This window comes from Acanthopagrus latus, chromosome 10 (genome assembly GCF_904848185.1).
Source record: "Acanthopagrus latus isolate v.2019 chromosome 10, fAcaLat1.1, whole genome shotgun sequence".
Taxonomy (NCBI): domain Eukaryota; kingdom Metazoa; phylum Chordata; class Actinopteri; order Spariformes; family Sparidae; genus Acanthopagrus; species Acanthopagrus latus.
In genome coordinates, this window is record NC_051048.1 from 21,116,972 (window position 1) to 21,140,835 (window position 23,864).

General features: G+C 44.6%; 1 protein-coding gene across 4 annotated transcripts in view; it reads right to left on the reverse strand.

Annotated features, from left to right (window-relative positions):
* adamtsl3 (ADAMTS-like 3) overlaps positions 1-23,864 on the reverse strand; it is an 85,943-nt gene that overhangs the window by 49,992 nt on the left and 12,087 nt on the right. For all 4 annotated transcript variants that reach the window (XR_005077411.1, XM_037112876.1, XM_037112875.1 and 1 more), the window contains exon 2: positions 4,189-4,305. Coding sequence is in view for 3 of the 4 variants with exons in the window: in XM_037112876.1 (XP_036968771.1) it covers positions 4,189-4,305 (117 nt within the window). In the remaining variant the exon portion in view is untranslated. The remainder of the gene's footprint in view (positions 1-4,188; positions 4,306-23,864) is intronic.

The window sequence follows — 23,864 nt, forward strand, 5'->3', positions numbered from 1 at the left end:
GGAGAAGAGGTGTGAAAATAAAACAACAGGGCTGAAGGACATTAACGCTGTTCCACAAAACATGTGGCGACAGGCAGAGTGGAAGTGTCCTCCTGTCTTTGCTGCAGAGTGGGGCTCTAATGACCGTCATTACAGGACACTGGTGCAACCCACCATATCCAGGCTGTTACTGGTGAGGATAACACAACATGTGAGCAGCAGCAGCAGCAGTGTTCCCAAATCCTCAGTGTGAGGTGGTTAAAGAAGCAAAGCAAACTTACAAAGTCTCTGTTCCTACATTAAAGGTGCAATATGTAGGAATATATCACCAGAGTAACCGCTAACTGTCACATAGCACAGTTAGCTGTGCAGTTAGCAGTCAGGACAGGAAGCTAAAGGGCACCAGGGCGGGGCATTGCTAGCTGGTTAGCATGCTAACTTCAGTAGATATCCCTGCAGCACAGTACGTAGAAGTCCTGAAGTCAAAACTGTTCAGTTTCAGTTTTCAATGTTTTCAAGTAAAATTCTTACATATTGCACCTTTAGCTTAACTAATCGATTGTTTTTCATTCTTTTTGGTTCACAAAGTCCGCTTTCATCAAGCTAAGAGCTCAAAAGAGACTAAATATTAATCTTAGATTCATCGTGTCACCTGTTCTCCATTCACTGCTAACATGTCAGATGTTGTGCGTTCAGCTTGTTCTGCTGCCCCCTTGTAGCCAAACAATGAAACTAATGCAGCTTTAAACTGAATCTAACACTACAAACCTGTTTGAATGATTGACTTTCTAAAAATGTATCGTCTGTAACAATAAACGGTTGTGTAAATGCAGTTACTGGGGCTGGAGCTGTGCTGCTGGTGGGGAAACTTCACCATCACAGAATACAAGTAGAAACTGAACTGAAACACACACACACACACACACACACACACTCATCTGGTAAATGAAGGATCACCTTTCAGTAACCCAGTTTAAAGTTGTCTGTTGACAGGATGATCATTTTTGCTGTCTAGACTGCCGCCAGCTGAGCAGGAAACATCATCCTCTTCTCTTTTTTTTCCCTTCCAGTGGCTTACTCTCAATTTCACGTTCTGACAATTACTAGAAGTTTACAACACTCGCTCTCTGTTCTCCTTTTATTCCCCCCGTTCTCCGTCCGTCACCCCGAGGTTGAGCGGTAGCTGCCACCTGTGCATCGCCTCCAGAAACAGAAACTTCTCAACAGATTGGATTTCAAGAAACGTTCAAAGTTTCAGTTCTACAGAGATAATCGCTTACAGATGACAGTTTAACACAACTTCGGAAAGGGTTTGTCAGAACATTTTGCAGGTTTTGAGTTAGTTGTTGCTCTCGAATGCTGGAAGAATTCATTCATGGGCGAACAGTGAGTGAGCACAGTCGGAGGGAGATTTATGGCCACCTTTTCTGTTTATCTTCTCATTCAGTCTTACTACAGAGGAAAGAGAGAGAGAGAGAGAAATGTTCTCAGCAGCCAACACTTGAGCCATCAGACCCCCCGCGCACTTTGATTCAGGAACTTCTCAACCCAATAAACCTCCTTTATATTTGTTTATGAGCGCTGACATTGTTGAAGCTCTGCAGTACACGCTTGCCATCACATAATAAATATGGGTTAATTTACGGAGGTATGTCAGGCCTTAGCCGTCTAAGACAGCTCTATTCCATCGAAGTAGCTCCTGCTGGGGCTGCCAGGAAAAACACTGTCTCTCAGAGAGAACAATTCATCTGTGGCCCTCGTGAGGGATAGGGTGAAGGGTGCTGGGGAGGTCAGTCCTATTGCCCACCAACCGACCCTGGCACATACTCATGAAAGTTAAACAAGAGAAAGGGAATACACTTTGGAGTCTGAGATCTGCCTCCTGGGTCGCTTGCTAATTAAGCTGCGTTTGTCTTGGCTCGGAATCAAGCTTAATATTGAACCAAGATCCAACATAGAACAGCGCTACGGGCGCACAGAGGCCGAGATCGACTGAGTGCTGAAAGGAATCAGAAGAGCGGCTCCTGGGAGTCTGCAGGCTCCCCATCGGACGACATGTTAGCATCATGTGTGTAGCTAATGATGCCCGTTCCATCTAAGGGCCATACTGATAATCATTTTTAAATGAAAACATCTACAGAGCTTGCAGAATAAAAGCATTTATTTTCCTTATAAACATTATTATGGTTCTAAAATGTTTGTTTTGTTTTCTTGTTTTTTCGTCCACATTAAGAGGCGGCTAGTTGCCAGTTTGTGGGAAAACAAATGTAGAAATGGCTGATTTCTACAGTTTGTGCCCAGCATACGGCATCGCCTTAACGTTAGCTAGCTAGCAGTAGCGACATTAGCTAGCGTTATTTACAACAGACTGGCAGCCACTTAAGGGAGGTTGATTCAGCGGTTGCTTAAGCTAACTTCCTCCTCTCCTCTCTACGTCAACACACTTGCACGACGTCTCGTCACCAGCAGCACTACAATTGGTAGTTTTCTCTTTTCAGTCATTGCAGAACCAGATCTTCATGGTGTTCTCTGTCCTGATTGGATAAAGGTGACCAGGACACTATAAAATGTCTTCCCTCTTTTACTACGTGAAGGGGGAGGAGAGACACTGAGTTACAAGGCTAACAAGGCTACAGGCACTAACGTAGCGGAGGTCCGACTGCCAGTCCGTAACCGTCTGGTGTCTGGTGAGGAAGTCCAGTTATACAGGAGCATGGAGACTGAGTGAAGGACACTCAGCTGGAACACAGAGCAGTTTCACACCTAGTTTTAATAAGGAGGTACCGCTTACAGCAGCTTTAATTTACAGTAAACAGGACGGAGGTTGTCTCTCACTTCCACGGCACCTTATTTGCACCTGTGATGTTGACAGAAAACACACTGCGACCAAAATCCCGTCTAATGAAACCTATAAAGAGCGACTGAGGCTCGGCTGGCATGAACACAGCATGTGGGAGTGGAAATATAAATATAGTCTGTGTGATGTTTGGTCTGAAAATCATTTGCTGATGCAAATTCAAAAAATTTGCTTGAGGTCAGTGCATCATAAATCACACGGCTGCTTGGTCACATTATGAAATCCAAATGCTGTAAAGATGGCTGTTTGCGGTTTCTAACTACAGCACAGTGAGCGTGTACCACTGCGTTTACATTCTTCAGTCTTTTAAAATGGGTTTTCCATTAAGTCACCCGTTGGGATATTAAAGAGCATGTAAAAATCAAAACTCTGTCAAATATACATCACTTTAAGACACTGGGTAGAGCAGTTAACATGAATATTACACTTCATAATAAAAAAAAAGAGTTTCTCTGCCCGCCGCTGACCCATGAGGCTCTCCTGCACATGTGAATGTTCAAATAAGCCCTCATGATCCTGCTTTAAAGTGCGATGGCGAGTTCAAGCAGATCATCCGTTTCAAAGGAAACGTCACCGCATTTGATCAGCGTTCAAAGGGAGAAGCTGAATATTCAATATGCTGAGGTCGAGGGGTCATTTAATCAAGCGTGGCGGCTTGTGAGAGGTGCGCTCCACCTGACGGAGGAGGTCAGAGCGCAGTCGGGTCGTTACATAACGTCCTCACAGACAAACGGAAGAATTCACCTCGAGACAGCGCTCCTGTCCGTGATGACGTGATACCGCTCAAAAACTCTGCGATCAATTTTCCCCAGATTCCTCTCAGATTGCAGCAGGACCAGTCGCATCACGCAGGAATGATGAGATGGGCGAGATGGAGCAACGGCAGCTCGGCCCTCCCTCCCTTCCCAGCCAATTAGAAAAAACATCTGGGTGAGAGATCGGATTAAGAGAAACGGCTTCGGCCTCATCAAAGGTGACGACAGATGGGAGTAATGTGATGTAGCCGCTCCACCCTCCGACACATGTGTGAACGCAGCGTTAGGTGTGTGTGTTTGCAGGCGCTGCCCTGTTTCACATCACGCCGGGTCGGCCCGCCCTCCACTCCTCGTGTCCCGCGATCATCACTCATGCGTATTCATTACTCAGGTGCAACATGGCCGACTCTTCACTCCTCTAGTGTGGCGTGTTACATCAACGTGCTGCGGCAGATTTATTGGGTGATTTAGTTTTATCTGACATTTCAATTTATTTCTTATCTCAGCTGTGAAGTAGAAAAAAAAACGGGGGGGTTTTAAAGGTCGTGTTTGAAATTAAAACCAACGCGTGCAGTGTTTTTCTGGTCGGGCACTCACAGGGTCTTCTGGTTTTTGGCTGACATCATGGAGAGGCTCCTCTGGAAGGTGGTCGCGTCGAATCAGAGTGAATTCCCTGATGAACACGGCGTCCCCATCGTTTGCCCGTACAGCCACCTGGAAAACAAATGAAAGATCCCATCAGAGGTGTCCTGCAGGTCGATGCAAACAAGACTGTGTAAAGCTTTTTTAAAGTTTTTACCAGAAGTTGACCGTATATGTCAGTTGTTCAAAGGAGACTAAAACCACCAAAGTGATGGTAAAAACTTCTTTTGAAATATCCCTTTATTCATCTCTGCTGTTGTAATGCGACACATCTGCTTAAAAACATGCGGATGTAAACTCAGGGTGGAGCTGACTCATTACATTTATACAGATTTTCAATCACAAGGACATTTTTGCAAAGCATTTGATTGTATGGAGCCATGTTTGAAATCACTGGTTTGATTTGTTTCTACTCTGCTAGACATCAGATTTCTATTTAAAAAGAGGACCTGGGAATTACAATGAAAGGAAGGAACCAGAGGAACAAGATACACTTTACTCAAGCCAAATGATGCAACAGGCTCTTTGTTAATCGTACCATAGTGTTTCCAACAGACCATAGTATTACACCACTGTACTCTGGAGCAATGGCGATGGTGGGAAATGTAGGTAAGCTGTAGTCAGACTGCAATCACTTTCCAAACATCGCATGTTTTTTTTCTTTTCGGTTTGTGCTCTCAGCCTCATCCCTCATGAGCAGGAGGGGAATCTCCGGAGGAATGTGCGGCAGAAGAGATCTGATACCAGAGCAGCAGTAACCCAGCGCTTCAGGGAGGCAGGCGGGGAGGCGAGGGGCATCTTGGATAGGGCCCATTAGCAGCACAGCAGGGCCCGCATTCTCAAAGATGCACAAATTCACAGCGCAGGGGCCCTCAGCTGCTCTCCGTAGGTCATAAACACCCCGTAATGACCCGGGTCAACCGCCTGCCTCCCAGGCCTGTGCCAAGTCAGAGCGCAGCAGAGCAGGGGATGTGGGCTGGGGGCACTTGAGGTTCTTCACGTTGTTGGGAGGGGGGCAGATTCTTAGTCGTGGAGCAAAAAAAAAAAAGAAAAAAAAAGAAAAAGTGCTGCGAAGCAACTGCAGCAACAACAGAAGTCCCTGCAGTGAGATGTGGGCGAACGCCTCACAATCATTACGTACATGCACATTTTTGTTGGGTGAGGTTCTGCACATGTGGTTCCACCTCCGGTTCATCTTATTAAAGATGAATAAAAGATCAAATTTATGTTTGCAAATCAGTCAATTATATCCATAAATCACAAATTAGATGAGTGGAGTGAAAAATCATCTTATACCTGGTAAAACACCAGTGTTGTAAAAAGTACTGACAGATGATGAAGATATCCTGTTAACGTCACCCACAAGAATAGTCCTGGAGTCTCAAAGCATCTGATATGAAATTCACTTTTTTTTAATCCGATAAAATGTAAAGATGCTCTACTTTGGCCTTTCGTGCAGTATGCAGTCTGCAAAGTAACTAGTGATAAAGAACAATGTTTGCCATCATATGTAGTGGAGTGGAATTATAAACTAATAGAACATTTAAATACTCAAGTAATGTACAAGTACCTCAAAGAAGAAGTAGATGTACTTAGTTACATTCCATCACTGTAAAATACTTTGCTGGACATTCGACACAACGTGCGGTCGTGAGATCGTCCTCTAACCTTTATACCACAGAGACTTAATGCATTCAGCACCAGAAACCACAGAACTGATATGAAGAACCTGAATCACAGGAAGCCCGACTGCAACACGAGATCTCGGCTTACATGACTAATGTTGCACTCGAGCGTGTCCTCTCTGCTGGTGATGCTGAAAATTTAAATATTGCACAACTAAACAAACAGAAGTCGAGGGTATGAACACTGAGAGAAGCTTTGCTGATGTACTGAAAACCACTTAAGTGAGCAGATGTCGGTGCTCAGGGCTGAACGGAGAATCGGCTCAAGAGATCTCCCCCCCCGTCCACAGAAGTTATTTTCTCACACACTTTTAATGTCTTAGCACTGGACGAATCTGACAAACCATTTCCTTGTCATTTTGAAGTCTGCATCGATCTTCCTTAGCAGACGTGCGATACGCTGAAACCAGAGTAAGCCACAGGCTAATGGTGCATGACAGTTAAACTCTCCCTCGCTGGAGTCTTAAAAAGGGGGATCTTTCAAACTCGTTTCCCAAAGCAAACAAGCTGACCGGCCAGTGCCAATGTCAAGCATCCTGCACACCCCCACTGGACTGAACCATCAGGATCTGGCACGGGACTGAATATTTCCGAGGACAGTCTAAATCCTGGGGTATGCTGTCGTGTAGAAAGGAGGCTGATGTTATCGACAAAACCCCTCATGAATTGCAATTATTATTATCATTATGATTATATATCACTTTTCTCCTCAATACAGGAAGTGACAGCAGAGAAACTGTAGGAACACAGTACAGGAAAATAGAAATGTGTCATGCTCCAAGTCATCGTTCACTGTTTCAGTATTTAACTACGACCGTGAATACATGCAAACGTTGAGACCTCGAAAACAAGGAGGATTATTTTGGCTTTTACACCCAAAATATGAGAGATTCGAGGACTTCCTGTTTCCTGCAAACAAAAAATTTAAAAAACTAAAAATAATGCAGCAACTAGCAGTTAGCAACTAGCTTCATAACATGGCAGAGCATTAACTGTGGCTCATACAGTGAAATAATTCATGTTGGACCATCACTGTCATCATTTTCAGGAGACATGGTTGTTATTTGACCTCTGAGCCACGTTTACGCCCCCCATCGAGTCTCTTTGCTCAGCGGGATCTAATGAGTGTGTTAGATTCCCTGTGCTGCACTAACTCAGGCAGTGTTTGAGTTTATTTGAAATGAACATGACAGAGGTCAAGAAAACACACACTTCTGTTTTTTTTTGCAGGGCACCACGATCTCCAGAACAACACATGTGAGGCTCAGATCCGACGTGTGTGTGTGAGTGTGTCGATGTGACAAAGGGCAGGGGTGAAAGTCAAACAGGGAACCAGACCGCCGATTCATTAACCTCCGAGGCGAGTTAGATTTCAAAGAGCGCGTCTCGGCCAGGGGAGAGGAGAGGAAGTGAACTCGGGGGCAAGTCGGGTCTTCAAAAGCACATAATCAACAGTAATAACACCAACCTGATATTATAATTGAGCTTTCCTATAACGCGGTGCCAGCTTCCACTGTTTGGGTGGAAACTGTGAAAAGCGAGTGACTTCTGCCGTGCTGCACGGGGCCAGAACCTGGACTTGTGTTTCACGCACCGCTGCCTTTGATTAATATGATTCCGTCCAATGTTTAGATTAGGACACCCCTTTTTCTGGAGACTGGCTCCTGTCTGAATGAAACCTTAGAGGGAAAGATATTTTTGCTAATCCACTTTCAAGGGGATTTATGTGAGCTTTCACTTAACACATTTTGGAGGAGGAAACATTGCGGCCGCCTTTTCCTCTCCTTCCCCGCTCGTCTTTCATAAAGTCAGAAAAAAGGGTGCCCCTCTTCACATCTGAGGGCTTCCACCGTGTCGGCCCCCACACATCGACTTCTGCTCTGAAGGTATACCATGTTTGCTCGCAGCGGACCGACCCGACTGCAACTTCGTGATTTTCAGGACCGATAACGGCCGAGTCACGAAGGTCATGACAGAGTCTTGGCGCGCCTCGAGCAACGAGACACCCGTCGGTTTAAAAGAGGAAGAAAACACTGATGGTTACAATCTTCACCTCAGGCGTTCGCACGGGATACCTGCCATGCAGCGGCTCATGACTAACTTCCTCTGGGAAACTCAGCACAACTGCAGCAGCACTTTCATCACAGTCTCTGGTTCCTGATGGATTGTTTAGTTATCTTAATGTTCTTCCTCGGACCGCCTTTGAAGATTTCTCCTCAACGTCTCTGCCAGAGTTCCCTCAAAATTGATTTACATGTCCTGATATCTGTCTCCCATGTGCAGTGTGTCCTGAGTGGCAAAGAGCTCGACTCGTCTCCGTTTCGCCGCCCTCTTCAACTCCCACCGCTTCTCATCTCATCTTCAGCGGCACAAGGAATGAAGCCTCGGGGGGGGAGTCTGAAGAATCTACCTTTGATATATGAAAGATTTTCCTGGCGCTGTCATCACTTCCCTTTGCGCTCACGCTCTGTTACTCCCGCGGTTTAATGTCTCATAACGATGCGTGGTACCTTCCTAATGATGCATGAGCACTTCTTTGACGCGGCCTCGAGAAAAAGATCACGTTACTTGTTTAATTTGATGTATTTTCTGTTGAAACATGATTCAGGCGCAGGAACATCATACAGATACAGATCGGTTAAAAGGGTCAAGTGAACGGAAGAGACAGAAGGTTAGATTGATCGAGGACGGACGCTCTGTCAAAAGTCTGTCCAACGCTCAAATTAACAAATAACCTTTAACACAATTTGCTTCGAACAACAAACCTAAATCCTCGTTTCCAGTCACTCACTGGGACTCTGTATTCTGCAGAGGACACTTTTAACACTAAAAGTCCTTTTATGGATTTCTTATGCTTTAATTTTAATGAGGACAAGATAATTGCACAATAATAGATTGACGCGTTTCGTGCGTCATCACACCCAAATACGGTTATGACCGACCGATCATACGGACGTCAGAAAGATAATGTGGTACAAAACAATTCGATTGGCTGCTGGCTCCTCCGCAGGTGTTGTGAACTTGAGACGGAGAGGATAAGAGCGCTGATAGCCTCATTATCCTCAATAAACCCAAGACTTTGACCGTGGAGAGCTTAGCTTGCACCAGCACGGTTTCCTCACTGCACTGCATGACAGGCGGCGCGACACCGTCTACACAACAGACACCAGCAGGAGCCGATGTGACGGGTTTACTTCTGTTTGTTAAGAGTCATGGCAGTGGAATCGATCATTTCACCTGAACACTGCAGTCTCCCGTCTGTCCAGCGTCGGCACAGACACAGAGATGAAGGCCAAACATATCAAAGTGTGAGGAAGAGGAGCTCCAAAGACTGGTACCCTCCGGAGATGGCGTTTGTGAGGAGCAGGCTGCAGATGAGGAGGGTGATGATGGACAAAAAAGGACGAAGGACTGGACATGGAGATGTTCTTGACACCTGCCACGAGAGAGGAGGCGACTCGGAGAACACACGTGTCTTCAAGTTAGCAGCTGAGATCGAAGAGGTGAGAGCTGCAACTTGTTGTTTCTTGGTTTTCATGCTCCACAATTCAGATTTCTACAAAGTAACATGTGTAGCATAAAGAACGTTTTGGAAATTTACATCAAATTTTGTGCAAAAACGAGACAAATTGTGCACAGTTGAGGATGTGTTGATGGTGCAGGGTGTGTCTCAGAGGTTAGTGTCAGCGTCGGCTCTTCAATATTCACATTAGTTACACATCAGACGTAAGCAAGTGAGTCTGAGCGACGCATGTCATGAACTTTAAGTCTGTATTGTAAATCCGTCTGGACTTCAGCACCACCGATAAACACCAGCAGAATCCCACAGAACGACTGGATGAATACGTTCTAACAACTTATGTTTTTCACTGTTCTCTGTTTCAGGTGTTTTGGTCGTCATCTGACAGGAAGTTGTCGGCGTGACATCAGCACCTCCCAGACTCGGCTGTCATCGATGCTGCCAGTGTGACTGTTGGTCGCTCGACATCAGCGACAATGTAAATGTGAAATGTAAAGCTGTAACATGATGCAGACTATTTAAGACTTTGTAAATATGTATGATACTTTTTCTACTCCATATTTATTAAAAAAATACTTTATACATGATGTAAGGTGATGGTGTGATTATTAACGTAATCTTTCAACGGCATGAAAAGCAGGATCAAGTGCAGCTTAAATTCTTTTTTTATCCTAAAACATCAAAATCGACCATTTTCGACTTCTTATGCTACGCTAACTCTCTCCTAGCTTGCACACCATGAGAGTGACAGCATGAAGTAACATTAACACTTGAAACAAGGGGAAACAGCTAGTTGTCTCTCTTTCTCTTTCAGCAGGTGAAAAACTGACTATTTTTAGTTTTTAAGTTAAGCTAACCACCTCCTAGCTTGCTTACTGAACCCTTGACAAGACAGTGAATAAGTGCAGCTTGATTTTATTTTCCAGATTTAAGATTTAATTGACCAGCACAGATTTATGCATCATGTTTGTGCACGGTCTAATAAAGTAGATGGTTCCAGAAACGGCCCCCTGATTATAAGTGAGTGACTTTCGGGGTTGAATCCGCTGACTGCATCTCGTGGTTTTTCTGTATAAAGCATTAGATTAACTAAATCCAAAGAGGTCATCATCGATCATTTAATACCACAGTTGTCACCAGCTATTTTTCTTCAACTATACACTGGCGTTTTTTGTGAGAATCCCTTCCTGACCGCAGAATATCAGCCTGCAACACAAACAGAGACCAAATACTGTAATGCTCACACCGGCTGTGCCCTCACAATAAATCACCATCCTTTACTCCGGAGCTGACCACAAGCTGACTGCAACTTGAGCGCTTGACCGGTCCAAGTGTGCAACATTAGCTAGTAGCATATTTCCTGCTAAGTCGACAGGTTAGTCCACCTGCCGACCATGTGTGGGGCCAACAAGGGCTCATCGTGGAGTTTCTGCTTTCGTGGTGAGCTAATTATGCAGCGGGACGCCCCGACGCAGACTTCTCCTGACTTACAATAGAAACAGATGGCGCTCTGAAATCCAGCGCTGAAGCATTTTTGTATCCAGTTAGCCAGCAGGAAGACATCTCAATGCAAAAATAGCTTCACCGCTAACATTAATCGCTGCACCAGACGCGGTGCGGTTTGCCCGCTCAGGTAACGACTGCTATTATATTTAATGTCGAGGTTTTTAATGAGGGCCTCAAAAGACTTCTGACAGCTCAGAGAGCAGCATGAAAGGCTGCGACAACGCCAACACCAGAGCACTCTGCAAGACCGCAAAATCAAAACTGTTTTTTCTTCACATAATACTGTAAACCACAGCCACTGTGCTGATGAGTCTGCATGGCTCTCCCTCTGCAGTATCACTCAAATGCTTGATTGGAAAGTGAATGGGATCATTCTGTACAGCAGGAGCTCCACAGTGAAGGTGTGATCCGATACAGAAGACACAAAAGATCCTGTTTGGCTCCTTTTGGACTCGTGAAAGAAAACAGACTGTGCAGAAAAGGTAGTTCTGGTTTAGTGGTCGCGGGCCTCCTGGACAGCAGAGTGTTGTTTCATAATGAACCCAGTCTAACTTTTTCCATGTTCCCCCTACTTGTGCTTTATGCTTTTATTTGTGTGGCATGTTGTCTGTAGTCTTTTAAGCTTTTAAAAAACAAGTAGAAGCAGTGTTGATGATGCAGGGTGTGTTGGAGGGGTCCACCATGACACCGTTATCAGTGTCGGCTCAGTAAAAGGTTCTTCAAGACGCACGAGTCGTGCCTCAGACGTAAGCGAGGGTGACGTATGTTGTAAATGGTTGCACACACCACGCGTCACTGTGGCTGGACTTCAGCCCGCATTCTGTAAGAGTTTATCATTTCCTGTCTTATCTTGATTGAGCTTCCATTCATCTGGTCACCTGAGACATGACTCACTATGAACGCTGATGTTGCGTCCTGTCTGCTGGTTGCATACAAACCTGGCAGCTGCTGGCTAACACTTCAGCAGTATCAACATCACAAGGCAATAATGTGTGTGCAATGTGTGAGTGGACTAAACATGCCAATTAACACAGCTTTAAAAGTTACATATGCAAGAATTTTAGTTCCAAACATTCAAAAAGTAATTAAAGAGAAAAAAACATCAGAGTTCTGACACCATGTTAAGTTAGCATGCTAACCACGTAGCCCTTTCCTGTAATACCACACTGATCTCCCAGCCCTGACCACTAGCTGTACAGCTAACTGAGCTAACTAGCTAATGGCAGCTACAGTTAGCAGCAGTTAGTGGTTACTCTGGCGATGTTATAAAATTGTCAACAGACTGTGAAGAATAAAGCGTTTTGACGCCGTGTTGAGCTAGGATATGCTAACCAGCTAGCCCCGGCCTGTCCTCTCTTGCAATAACCAGCCTCCCAGTTTGAACCACTAGCTGTGCAGCTAACTGAGCTAGCCAGCTAACAGTGTCTGCAATTAGCAGATGACAGTTATTCAAGTGATATGCTGCCCCCTATTTTGGGGATTACGATTTCAAGGTTTTATCACATGCAGTAGGTAAAGGTGCAGTACGTAAAAAATAACCTAACTACTGCGTGTGTTACACAATAAGAAGAGACAGAAGGAACCGACACCACTGACCCACATGGGTCCCCACAGATGCTGGGAGGCCCGACCAGATCCAGACACATCACGTGTCCTTTCCTGACACACTTCTTCCTGCGACAAGTTTCTGCATCATGGAGAGACAAAGTGCCAACACAGGACTGAACGTTGGACTAAAAGCTCATCAGGAAAGAACTCCGGCCCAGAAGACACATTGCTTCTAAGTAGGAAGCCAGAAAACAATTTTAAAGTCAGCAGTGAAGATGGAGAACATGCAGTAGTTCACTGTGATTATACAAAAGAACTGAGAGGCACTGATGGATTTTGGTCCTGAATCATCAAATTCTTTTATTATTCCCCTGTGGTCCGGCATCATCGGGCCAAGCTCGCTCTCATCCAATGAGTGTAAGAAAAAGAAGCAGCTTAGAGACTTCAACTGGAGTCAGCACTGACATAACTCTGCTTTTAGACATCCACCCAGTTTTCAACTTCCATCACACCCACTTAAAGGCAAGAAAAAGCCACTTGTGTCTCTGACTACTGCCTCTGCTCAAGATGGATGGCCTTGGCCCTTTGGTAAAGCTGAATCCAACATGTGGCGCAGCCAGGAGGGTTATGTAAGAGTGTGAAACTCAAGCGAGCGAGGGTGGACAATCATGACCAGATCATGTTTTTACAGGATGAGAGAGAGCGAGTTCTCCCGAAATCATCCATCTTCTCCTCCTCTGTCTCACTGACCTTATGGGCTCAAAGGCAGATTGACCAAATTCATCATGTAGTTTCCCACCAAGAGGAGCTCACAAATGTAATCTATTACAACGAGGAGGCAGATAAAAGTGGCCTCATGACACCATGTTGGCTGGTACTCCAGTTTTAGAGACGTAGAGAAGCACGGCAACGTTTTCTGTGGAAATTAGAGCAAAATAAACCCATCAGGATCAGATTAAATACACTGACTCTGCATGGGGGCAGCGCTCTTGCAATACATACAAAGAGTTTTGAGCCTCATCCATGTATTCAGGGAACGCCTTATCAGTCAAGTTGTTGTGCACATGAAATTCAACTAAGGAGAGTTATGCAGCTCCACTCAAAGCTGCAGAGATGGCAACAACAATCACACGGATCGTCATGACATTTTCTTAAAAAGTCCCCAAAGGATGAATCCAAACGGTTTGGTAATACCGTCGTTTTTCATCAGCAGCCACTAGCAAGTGGAAACTGTCTCTTCTCCAGTGAAATATCTGAACAAATCAGTTGAACTGAGACAAAATTCTGTACAGATGTTCATGTTTTTGTGATGATGTATGCTGATGCTTCCCTGACTTTGCCCGTTTGTGCCACCATGAGGTTCACATTTGAGGGTTTTGAGTGAAATATCTCAACAGGGGACAGGTTGTGTTTGCCTTTTTTAGTAAAGAAAATAGGTGTACATGTATATAATATCCCTGTTCTGGACACTGTTGTATCTTCACACTCAGTAAACACACATTCTGGTCACATCCTACATCTGCTCCTTTATAGAAGCTTAATTATCTATGAGTATAAAAACTATTTGTGTAAATAAGTGTGGACACAGTGTGAAATATCTCCATTCAATCCAATATCCGGCCCATACACACACTCACACACACTGCAGCTAACCCTGATAGCATCTCTGAGAACCGTTCCTGCTGCATAGTGAGAGTGAACGCTGCATACTATCACATTAACACGACGCTGGCCGCAGTCCAACCATCAGACATGGACGGAGCGGAGTCTGCAGCAGCTGTGTGACAGCTCTCCCTCACAGCTTTTCATTAGTCTGATCGATTGATTGGCCCGTCTGCAGCCTCTCCTCCAGCGGTGTTAAGTAACCGTGGCTGCCCGTCTTCTATCAGCAATTAAGTCTGTGTGTGACGGCGAGTGTGTGAACACAAGGCCGCTCGCCCCGACAGCAGCAGCTACAAAGATGGATGGTGTCACGGTGCGTCCCAGAGAGCCACAACTAAGACGAGGATTTCAATTCAGAGTCTCACACACACACACACACAGACACACAGAGACAAATACAAACATCTGTCCTGCTTCATCATATCACTTCGCAGAAGGATTAAAACTGACAGCTGGGTGGCACAATTACAACACAATGTTCCACTCGTAGCGGGCCAACGGGTTCACCGTGCAGCTCATGTGGGCTGCTGCACGACTGATTCAAAACACCGGGGTGATTTCACACATAAAGGTGACTGTCACTGGATGATGGATGAGAAAAGTTTATACGGGGTTTTACAGCAGTGCCGCTGAGCTTCTCCTTTACACTTTCCACTCAGGAGTTAAGTTATTTCACTCGTTACAACAGTTAACTCGTTAAAACAGATTTGAATTGGCTCAATCGTTTCTTCTGCGGTCGTGTAATAGTTTAATAAGATATCAAATAAAAAGTCCAGTGAAACAGGATCAGAATCGTTTCTGTGCACCAAAACTGGACTTTTTAGGGATAAACATCTCTTCCAGAAAGAGTAGGCGTTAAAGTTCGTACTGACCCCGGAGCATTTTAATCTGTCAGGCTTCAGAAAATAAACACAAATGTTAATCTAAAATGATAACAAGGTTCAGTTTTCGAGTGAATAAAAGAACATTGAATTGAATGAGAATATTGTTTAAATATGAAGAATACCTAATAATTAATAATTATGTTCATAATCAAGTCAGTCAACTAAGGATCCTAGAACCATTTTGCATCTTGACAAATACAATAGGTTTTTGTATGGAAGTTCATTTCTGCCACTTTAAGAAAATAAAAGATGAAAATTAAAAAAAATATTGTGTTAATGCAAAATATTCCAATAAAAAGTCACAATTATATGAAAAAAAAAGCCAAAACTGAGATACAAATACTATTCATACATCAAATTAATAACTATTTTTTTCAACTTCTTGTCCGTCACTGGTTGAAATGTGCTGCCACGTGTTTGCAGCCACCATTAAGTTTCAGTTTCGGCCCTCCGAAGGGAAAAGTTTAGGCACCGCTGGTCTAAAATATCAAAACCATATAATAAAAGACTTTCAGCCATTTGGATTAAACTGCCAACATGTCAGGAAAGTGTGTCTGTTCAATATTTCCTCCGAGTGTTTACCTGTGGTGCAGCACATGCTGGATTTTGGTGAGTCTGGCTGATTTTGGTTGTTTTATGGGAGCCAAAAATCAAGAAGCACTCTGCGCTCTGGTCATTTCTCAAATTTTATCCATTCATTCAATATAACATCCCGTTGAAAGCCCTGCAGAATTGACAGTGGCAGTCTGTCAAACTCGGATCCCTCCGTGAAATGCGTGCAGAGCCGACCATGCCAGACCTCCCAGAAGACCAACACAGTAATCAATGTTTTCTTTGAAATAGACAAAGAACAAGACTGGGAAGCTGCTGGCCTAAATCATGACCACACATCAGCGAGGGCCAAACAGACTCAACACTGGTGGTGTTCAGCAAGGTACTGCACACAACTCCTGGAGTTCAGATGGAGAGAGGACCCCGTTCTCATGCCACAGCGAGGGCCAACAGATTTGTTTCGCTGAGTTTCCTAAATTGTTTTCGCGGACATCAACATGCGCCACGAAAGCCCCGGTCCTCTCCAGAGCGTCGTCTGCGGTCGCCGCCGAAAACGCTGTTGCATTCCTGCTCCCAAATTAAGCCCCTAATTTGCGGAGCTGCCTGACCATCGAACAATCTTAATTTCCATATTCTGTGGCATTCTCGAGTCCTGATCTCATCTGGCTGGCAGCGAGGCAAATAATGAAACGCTGCCCTGCCTGTAGCGTGGCATCTATAACTACCCGGCCCTCCGCTCCACGATCCACACTCCATTCTTCAATTGTTTTTGCTCGACCAGAAGCCAGCTGCACACTGGGCACAAAGTGGAAAGAATCTTGGATGTTGACCAGTAAGTTTTCCGCCTGTTACTTCGACCTAAACTTACATTCATTTGCTTTTCTCTTCACAGCGAGAGCATGACTGTGGCGGCATCCCTCAGCAGTCAGGAGCAAGTAGACGTGTGTGCTCCTTAACTGATGATCCAAATGAATGTTGCAGACTTAACTCGAAGAGCAATGTGTATAAATTATAGCGTGCCAATCAGAATTATGGTCTGGAGGGATCGTCTGTGAGAAATCTGTTTGGTGATCGAGTTTTTAAAAAGCCAACATCCTCTGTAGTCTGAGAATGATACAAGAACGCTGCATTTAGGACGGTAAACCTATAATTAAGTTTATTATATTAAGTGTTGGCTTCTGTCATTCCCGCGGATGGTTTCATATTGATTTCATGCTGATGGTTGCAGCTTTTCCTGTTTACCTTGTAGTTATATCCTCTTTCTACTTCCATCTCTCCTCATCCCCAGTTTTCTGTTTCCCTCCTTTCAGTCTGATTGTTCTCCTACACCTGTCTCACATCCGCCTTGTTGGGTTAGTTTGTTTTCAACCCTGTGTGGTTCCCTCACTCTTTGTTGGTTCATCTCTTCTGTTCTGTAACGGGAACACATCCTGGGACTGACATCGCCGTGTTTATTATTGCCAAGCTCGCCAACCTGGCAACAGCAGGTAACTTAGGATCGGTTGATTGTTAATGGACAGTCTCGGAAGTTATCCGTATTTAGAGAAGGAATTCAGGGCATGTACAGTCAGATTGTCCTCTAGTACCAGAATAAAAGCTGACAATAACATGATTCACTTTTAAAAGGGCGCAAGTATCCGTCTGGCAGGCGCTTCCAGACATCCCCTACTTGACTTGACATTCTCCTGCAGCCAAATGAACCACAACATCCTCGTCGCTCTGACAGACGAGCTGGGGAAACCCAGTGATTTGTCTAGGGTCCTCTAAATATGACAATCACTCTTGGGAAGCGTATCTGAGACGCACACAACAATGTCTTCCAAACCGGTCTACGATGACACAGTCAAACATAATGTGACAGCTTAATGCCGTCCGTCCATTGTCTTGTCAATATGCAGAGATTCCAGAGGGCGCAATTATCCACCGAGACCGACAGAAAACAACCCTGAGAGATGCTCAGCAAGAGATATCTCAGCGAAGGTCATACCATAATAATGTAAGACAAAAAAAGAAATGCATTTCAAGCAGAAAACAAACGTCTCCAGCCTCAGTACTCGACGCCGGTACTGGAGGATGATTGCCGAGACCTGCGACAACGACGGCACGTCAAGAAAAATAAGACAAACATCCCTGCCGTGCCTGTGTAATTGCCGGCGCGAGGGAACAGTTTGATGAATGACGTCCCTGACATCTGGGATGCAGCCAAAGTGGCGTTTGAAGGGTTGAGGGGGGAAGAGGAGGGAGCGCAGGGCGGGTGAGCTGGCACATTTCGTCCTCCACATTCCCTTTGTATTAAAGAGACAGATCGGAGGCGCCATTTGAACTCTTAAACACGCCATGGGAGATTTATCTGACACCATGTGTGAGTCCACTGCAGGGGTCCCTGTTTGTCTGACAGTGTGTCCTGCCTCTGTAGTTATATTCCTGTAAGGATATGCCGTCATATCTGTGTTGCATTCTTTCGATTTTGGCACATTTGCCTCAGATGTTCTGCCGACATGTACACGTGTGTGTGCAAATTCCAGGAACGTCTGTCTGTTTATTGTATTCCAAGCATGGCGGGTCATTCCCATGCAGGCCCAGCGACAGTGAGAGACAGCATATCAAATGTTTGTTTTTGCATCAGGGTTCCCCGCGGGCCCGGCCGACAAGCGCTCTGTTATCTCAGGAAAATCATTTAGCTCCAAAGCAACAGCCGAGCCAAAAGTAGCTTCTCCTGCTGTCTACCACGGTCAGTTTAAATATATAGTCAGGGCACGGCGGTTCATCGGAAATGGAAAGACTCAGCTGTCAGGGTGTGACTGTACTGTTCTCACCCAAAAACTATTGAAGACATTCTTTCCCAAACAAACTACTGTTAGCTAAGATAACACTTCACTTGTTCCAACCGTGGTGCAGTCAGAGCGACGGCCTCCAAATATGTGGGGAGAATTACTCTGCATTCTTGAAATAAGTGTTGCACCCGACACTCGTACAGGACGCACTGACGACGCCACGGTTTCATGTGCATGGCATCGAGCAGCAGGTGGCCGTTTTACCCAGAAACATACTCACGATACAGGGAAGGTTATATATTGTTGAGAGGGTTTACTCTGGACAGGTGTCAACAAACTTGATCTTTATCTTTATTTCTGGTGAAGATTATTTGAACTTCTCCAACACCAACCTGTAAAAAGTCACAACGATAAAGTGTTTGAACCCACAGATTTGCAGCTAGCTAGTCAGCTTCGTGAGAAATCCCAACTCAAATTGATTGCTGATGTCTAAATAAGCAAACACTTGCTAAAATAAACCATATCAACTTATCAACCAGGTGACACCATGTCAATGGCTGCAACTTTATTTGGAGATAAACCAAAAGTGACGTCAGGTTACAAAGGGATTCACATTTAGGTCATCTTGGGGAAAAAAGGGGGATGGCGTCCCAGCTCACCCTGTCTCACATCACTTACTGGTAATACTCCTTCAACTACGGCAACAACTGAAGGTCAAAGTTGTGCCAGAAAGTCAAAATGCATCCGCTCATGTTCACATGGGCTGAACTGTTCTGACAAAAATGTTCTTTGTCCGCTCTCTGTGTCGACCGGCCCGTGATCGAGCGGCACACAACCCCTCCATGTTGACTTTGGTGGTTCCCCTATTCAACAAAATGGATACCGACTGTCACGCCATAAGTTCTGGGGAAGAAAAAAACAAGCAAGGGGCTGAGAAATAAAGCTGACAAGCAGGGGAATGTTCACACGAGGGAAATATAGAAGAGAGGGAAGCCACAGTGGTGCGCTTGTCAGCCTGGTCCAGCCTGGCAGCGCAGCTCATATGTACTGAGGGAAGGTGGCTGAATACGCGCTACTGAAATGAAACGGGAAAAAGAAAAAACTCAAGGCAAGGCAAATAATTGGATTTGGCTGAGCCTGAACGTGAGTGTGTGCTCAGCAATGCGGCTGTGTTTGCTCAGCTGGAGCGTGTGCCCAGGGTCATCTCAGCAGGGAGCCGGGTTTGGCACTGCCCGGCACATCTTTAGTACAAGTCACTGGAGGACTTTCTCTCCCCGTCCTTCCCTTTTCAGAACCAAGGGAGTCAAAAACTGACAAAACATGATTTGGGAAGCCGTTCTTATCAACCCTGGGGCAGACTGACCTGGCTCTTGTGCTGTTCTGGCATCATCAAAAGACGTTTTTTGGTTGTATCCATATCATATCATGTTACTGAGCATCACCCGCTTGGCAGCAATTAACTACTCTTTTGACGGGACAGAGCATGAGCGTGCAGGTTACTGAGATGAAGACGGGATATCATTTATCATTCCCGTCAAAGCACCACACCAGGAGCGTAGTCGAGAATCGCCCACAGATATTCAAAGCTTTGTGACAAGAAACAGGGTGAGAAAGAGGGAACGACATGCCGTGCTAATGCTAATACTGTAATCATGAGTGTAATGACAGAGCATGACGGGAGGGGAGACACCAACCACTGTCCCCTCGTCCAGCATCTCAGAAGTTAACTTGATGAGCAGCTCGTTCTTCGGTGCAGCTGACACGACCTCTCGTTCCCACGTCGTCAAACTTGGGAACGACAGAAGTTTAAAAGCACTGGTTTCACAGTACTGATGCCTTTCTTCTGAACTATCACTGCAGACAGAAACTGCGTGGGTAATATGAACGTATGTCCTCCCCAAAGACTGACTATACCTCCATACTTGCCAGGCTAGCTGGCTAAAGCATCCGTCTCTTAAAACTTCCTGGCTGTGGCTTCAGTTTGTGTAAGAAATGTAATTCTTTCAGAGTGAAGAGCAAACCCCTTGTGGCATGAAACCTAAGAGCATCCAAGTGGTTGGAAGCTGTCTCTCAGCAGCGCTAAAATCCAAACAAGCTGAGAGGAACTGAACCGAGGTTTAGCGTCGGGGAGGAACAGGTATGACATGAGTGCGCGGTGCATCTGTCGATCCTGCAGGAATATGAACATTTGGAGAGATACATCATGCTCGACTTACAGTGCTCGCACACACAAAGACGGGAGGATATCACATAAATCATTTAGCTTAGCCTCTGTTACTCACAGGCAGCCAAGTTAACATAGTACGGTATGAATGTGCACCGGGAAGATGTAGCTACCAGACCCTAAAAACTGAAAATCAGAGGGTCCATTAAGTTTTGGACTGCACACAATGACAGAGGAGATAACAGTACCTCTAAAATGAATGGAGTAGTATTACACCCCAACATAATGACTCATCTACTAATGGAAATATAATACGAAACCTCTTATCGAAGTCATTCAGGCCACCTAAATACCTGAAAAGCTTTGTTACAGACAACCTCAGACTTAAAGACATAAATACTGGAGACATCTGAGACGCTGAAACCCCAACAGTGGCATCCTCGGCTCCATTGTGATAGAGATTCCCGGGCCATGAAAGGGTGTCTTTTTTTTTGTTCCCCCTACATTAAGAAAGTTGCTTTCAAAAAGGCGCACACCCCTCTTAGAAATTCCTGACAGAATTGACTTGCTCTGGCATCTTGAGTTTCAATCTGATAGCTCCCAAAATTGCTTCTGCAACCAAAACCTTCAAAATGTGGTCCAAGCAGCCCTTTCCATTGTTGTTGGCGTGTGTAACAGAGATGGCTTCACATTCGGCGGGGTTCACATTGGCTACAGATATCCAGGTGACACGGAGAGATGCTGGGGGTATATCTCAAGTCAGGTGAAACCAATGAAAGCTTCGAGTGCGGCTTTATAGCAATCTGGTGCCGCTACCAAACACCCCTGTGTGCTCTGGAACGAGGGCACGACCTCGAGTAAAACCTTCACTGCCACAAGTTTCTTTGTCTGACTGTACCTAGATTTTTTTTTTTTTGAAAGGACGTCTCAGTAATGCCAAGAAATCCCAAAGTCCAAATAAGTTGATTTGGCAAAGTAAATTCTGATATTGATACAGGAGGCCTCCCAAGCTGAACAATGGCAGTTCCAATAACAGATCCTCGCTGAACTGAACCGCCTGCCCTTGGCCCGGCTTCTCTATTTCTGTTTCCAAGGATTAGAAAACCAACTGGACCCCTGAGATTACCCTTGGTGCCCGTAAATGTGATGCCTCTAGCAGGTGGACAGGTAGTGAGCACTCTGTTAATCTTTAAGAGTTAGGTGGGCAGGAAGAAGGGAATTATGGGTCAAGGAAAGGACAGAGAAGTGAAGACATGCCGGGCAATGAATACTTTCCTCTACGTAGAGCTGCAGCAAACAACTTTTATCATTGATTTCATTCATTCATCGTCAATTATTTCCCCATTGTTTGGTCTAAATCAGTCTGATCAGTATTTCCCAAAGCACAAGATGACGTTGTTCAATGTCCACACAGCCTGAAGGAACCAGGAAATAATGATATTTAAGAAGCCAAATAATGGTTATAAAACCAGGTGCCGATTAAAATATTAGCTGACAACTAATCGACAGCAGCTGCAGTCGCTGACGACCATTTTGTCATGACTAAAACATAACTAAAACTACATAAAAGCAACTTTAGGAGCATTAGAACAACAGCAAAATGTATTAAAATGAAATGTAAACTAGCTAGCAAGCTAACATAAGATTTACAGACTACATTTACCAATGTTTCCAACTGAAAAGCGAAAAAGAAGAAAATCCTTGTCAGTGCGCCGCTATTCATGAAAAGCTAAGCTAACGTTAGCCTAATATTATCAAGGGGTCAGTAATGATAGCATTACATTCCTGCAGGCTATCCATAGACGCAGTCTTTCATTGTTGAGTCTCACCTTCTTATCTTTATATTTCACTTGCTTGAACTTACTTACAATATCAAAATTACTTAAATTAGACTAAAACTATAAGCTACCTGCTACCTAGCTAACATCCGTTACACCACAGCTCTCTAGAAAATAGTCTACTAGTACAAAACTGATGTTATCTTGTATGACAGAAGTCTTTAGCATCTGTGCTAGGTTTTTTTTTACCCTTTGCTTCTGTGGGACTAAAACATTCAAGTCACCCAAAAAACGATTCTGGCTTTAGGTACATTCTTCTAATGATTTTTCAGGGTACTTTTAAACTTTGACATCTCTCTCCACTCTTGTCCATTTCTATCAACAACAGAAATGGTAATAAACCACTGACGGCGTGAAAACTCATTTAAAAACTCATATTCAGCGGTCACATTCTCTTGGATCAAGAGCTCAATAAATTTGCGAGTAATAAAATGTTTTCCATCTGATGACGAAAAAAGACATTAATAAAGTGTGGATTGAGTCTGGCACTGTGAGATGTGATATTTTCTGGTTCTGGTTTCTGAATCTTTTTTTCTAACTCATTACTCTGGAAAACCTGTTATTATTTCAGGACTGCACTTCTATGAGTGCAGCGACATATATACACATCGCAAGTTTACTGCATGTTTAACATTGCTTCTGTTGAGTTTTTGTGGCCTGAAGGTTCCAGAGTTGTTACTCTGAGAGGGACGGAAAGTTAATTACTGCCAGCAAGTTGACGTGGACACAGCAGCATCATGACAACAGCTGGGTGTGACTTCATTAATGAGACACAAGTGGTGGATCTGCCCTGATTCACTTGCGTCATGCAGATATCTAGACTGTGAAAGTTCGGTGCGGATCAGGAGCTTTTCATCCAGAGTGAAAACCTCTTGACGTTAACAGTCTGACTGACATATCGGACATTGATTGGCAGTCGCAAACTCAAACCCAGATGGGAGTTCCTCTGTCCTGTGCATGTGTCTATGTGATTAGCGGGTTCATTTGCACTGGTAAATCTGGGAACTAATGGGGCCAAGCCTGTGCAACCACCTGGATTAGTACGGCGGAAAGAAAAGCAATCCATGCTATGCCCTGGATCATCACATAAATCAGGGAAATGTCCGTCTAAATTTATCGCAACAGTTGGAAAACTTTGTTTAGAACCAGCTCGAAGGACTCAGAGGGCACAGCTCCAATCAGATTCTTGTATAATTAAATCAATTAAAGGTCATATTCATAACATTTTAACAGACCTTATAGGAAGGAACAGAATAAAGTTAACCCTAAAAACATTATTATGATTGTGGATCAATAATTTCAAATGTTTGTCAGGCCCAAAATGATTCCAGCAAATAGTACGTCGTTGGTATCAAGTGGTAAAAATGTGGTTCTCTTTTCTGATGATGTGTTTGCCCTTTCACACATTCACTCTGCAGAGGAAGACACATCCTAGACCAGAGGGTGGGGTCCCTGCAGGGCGTGCACACACACACACACACACACACACACACACACA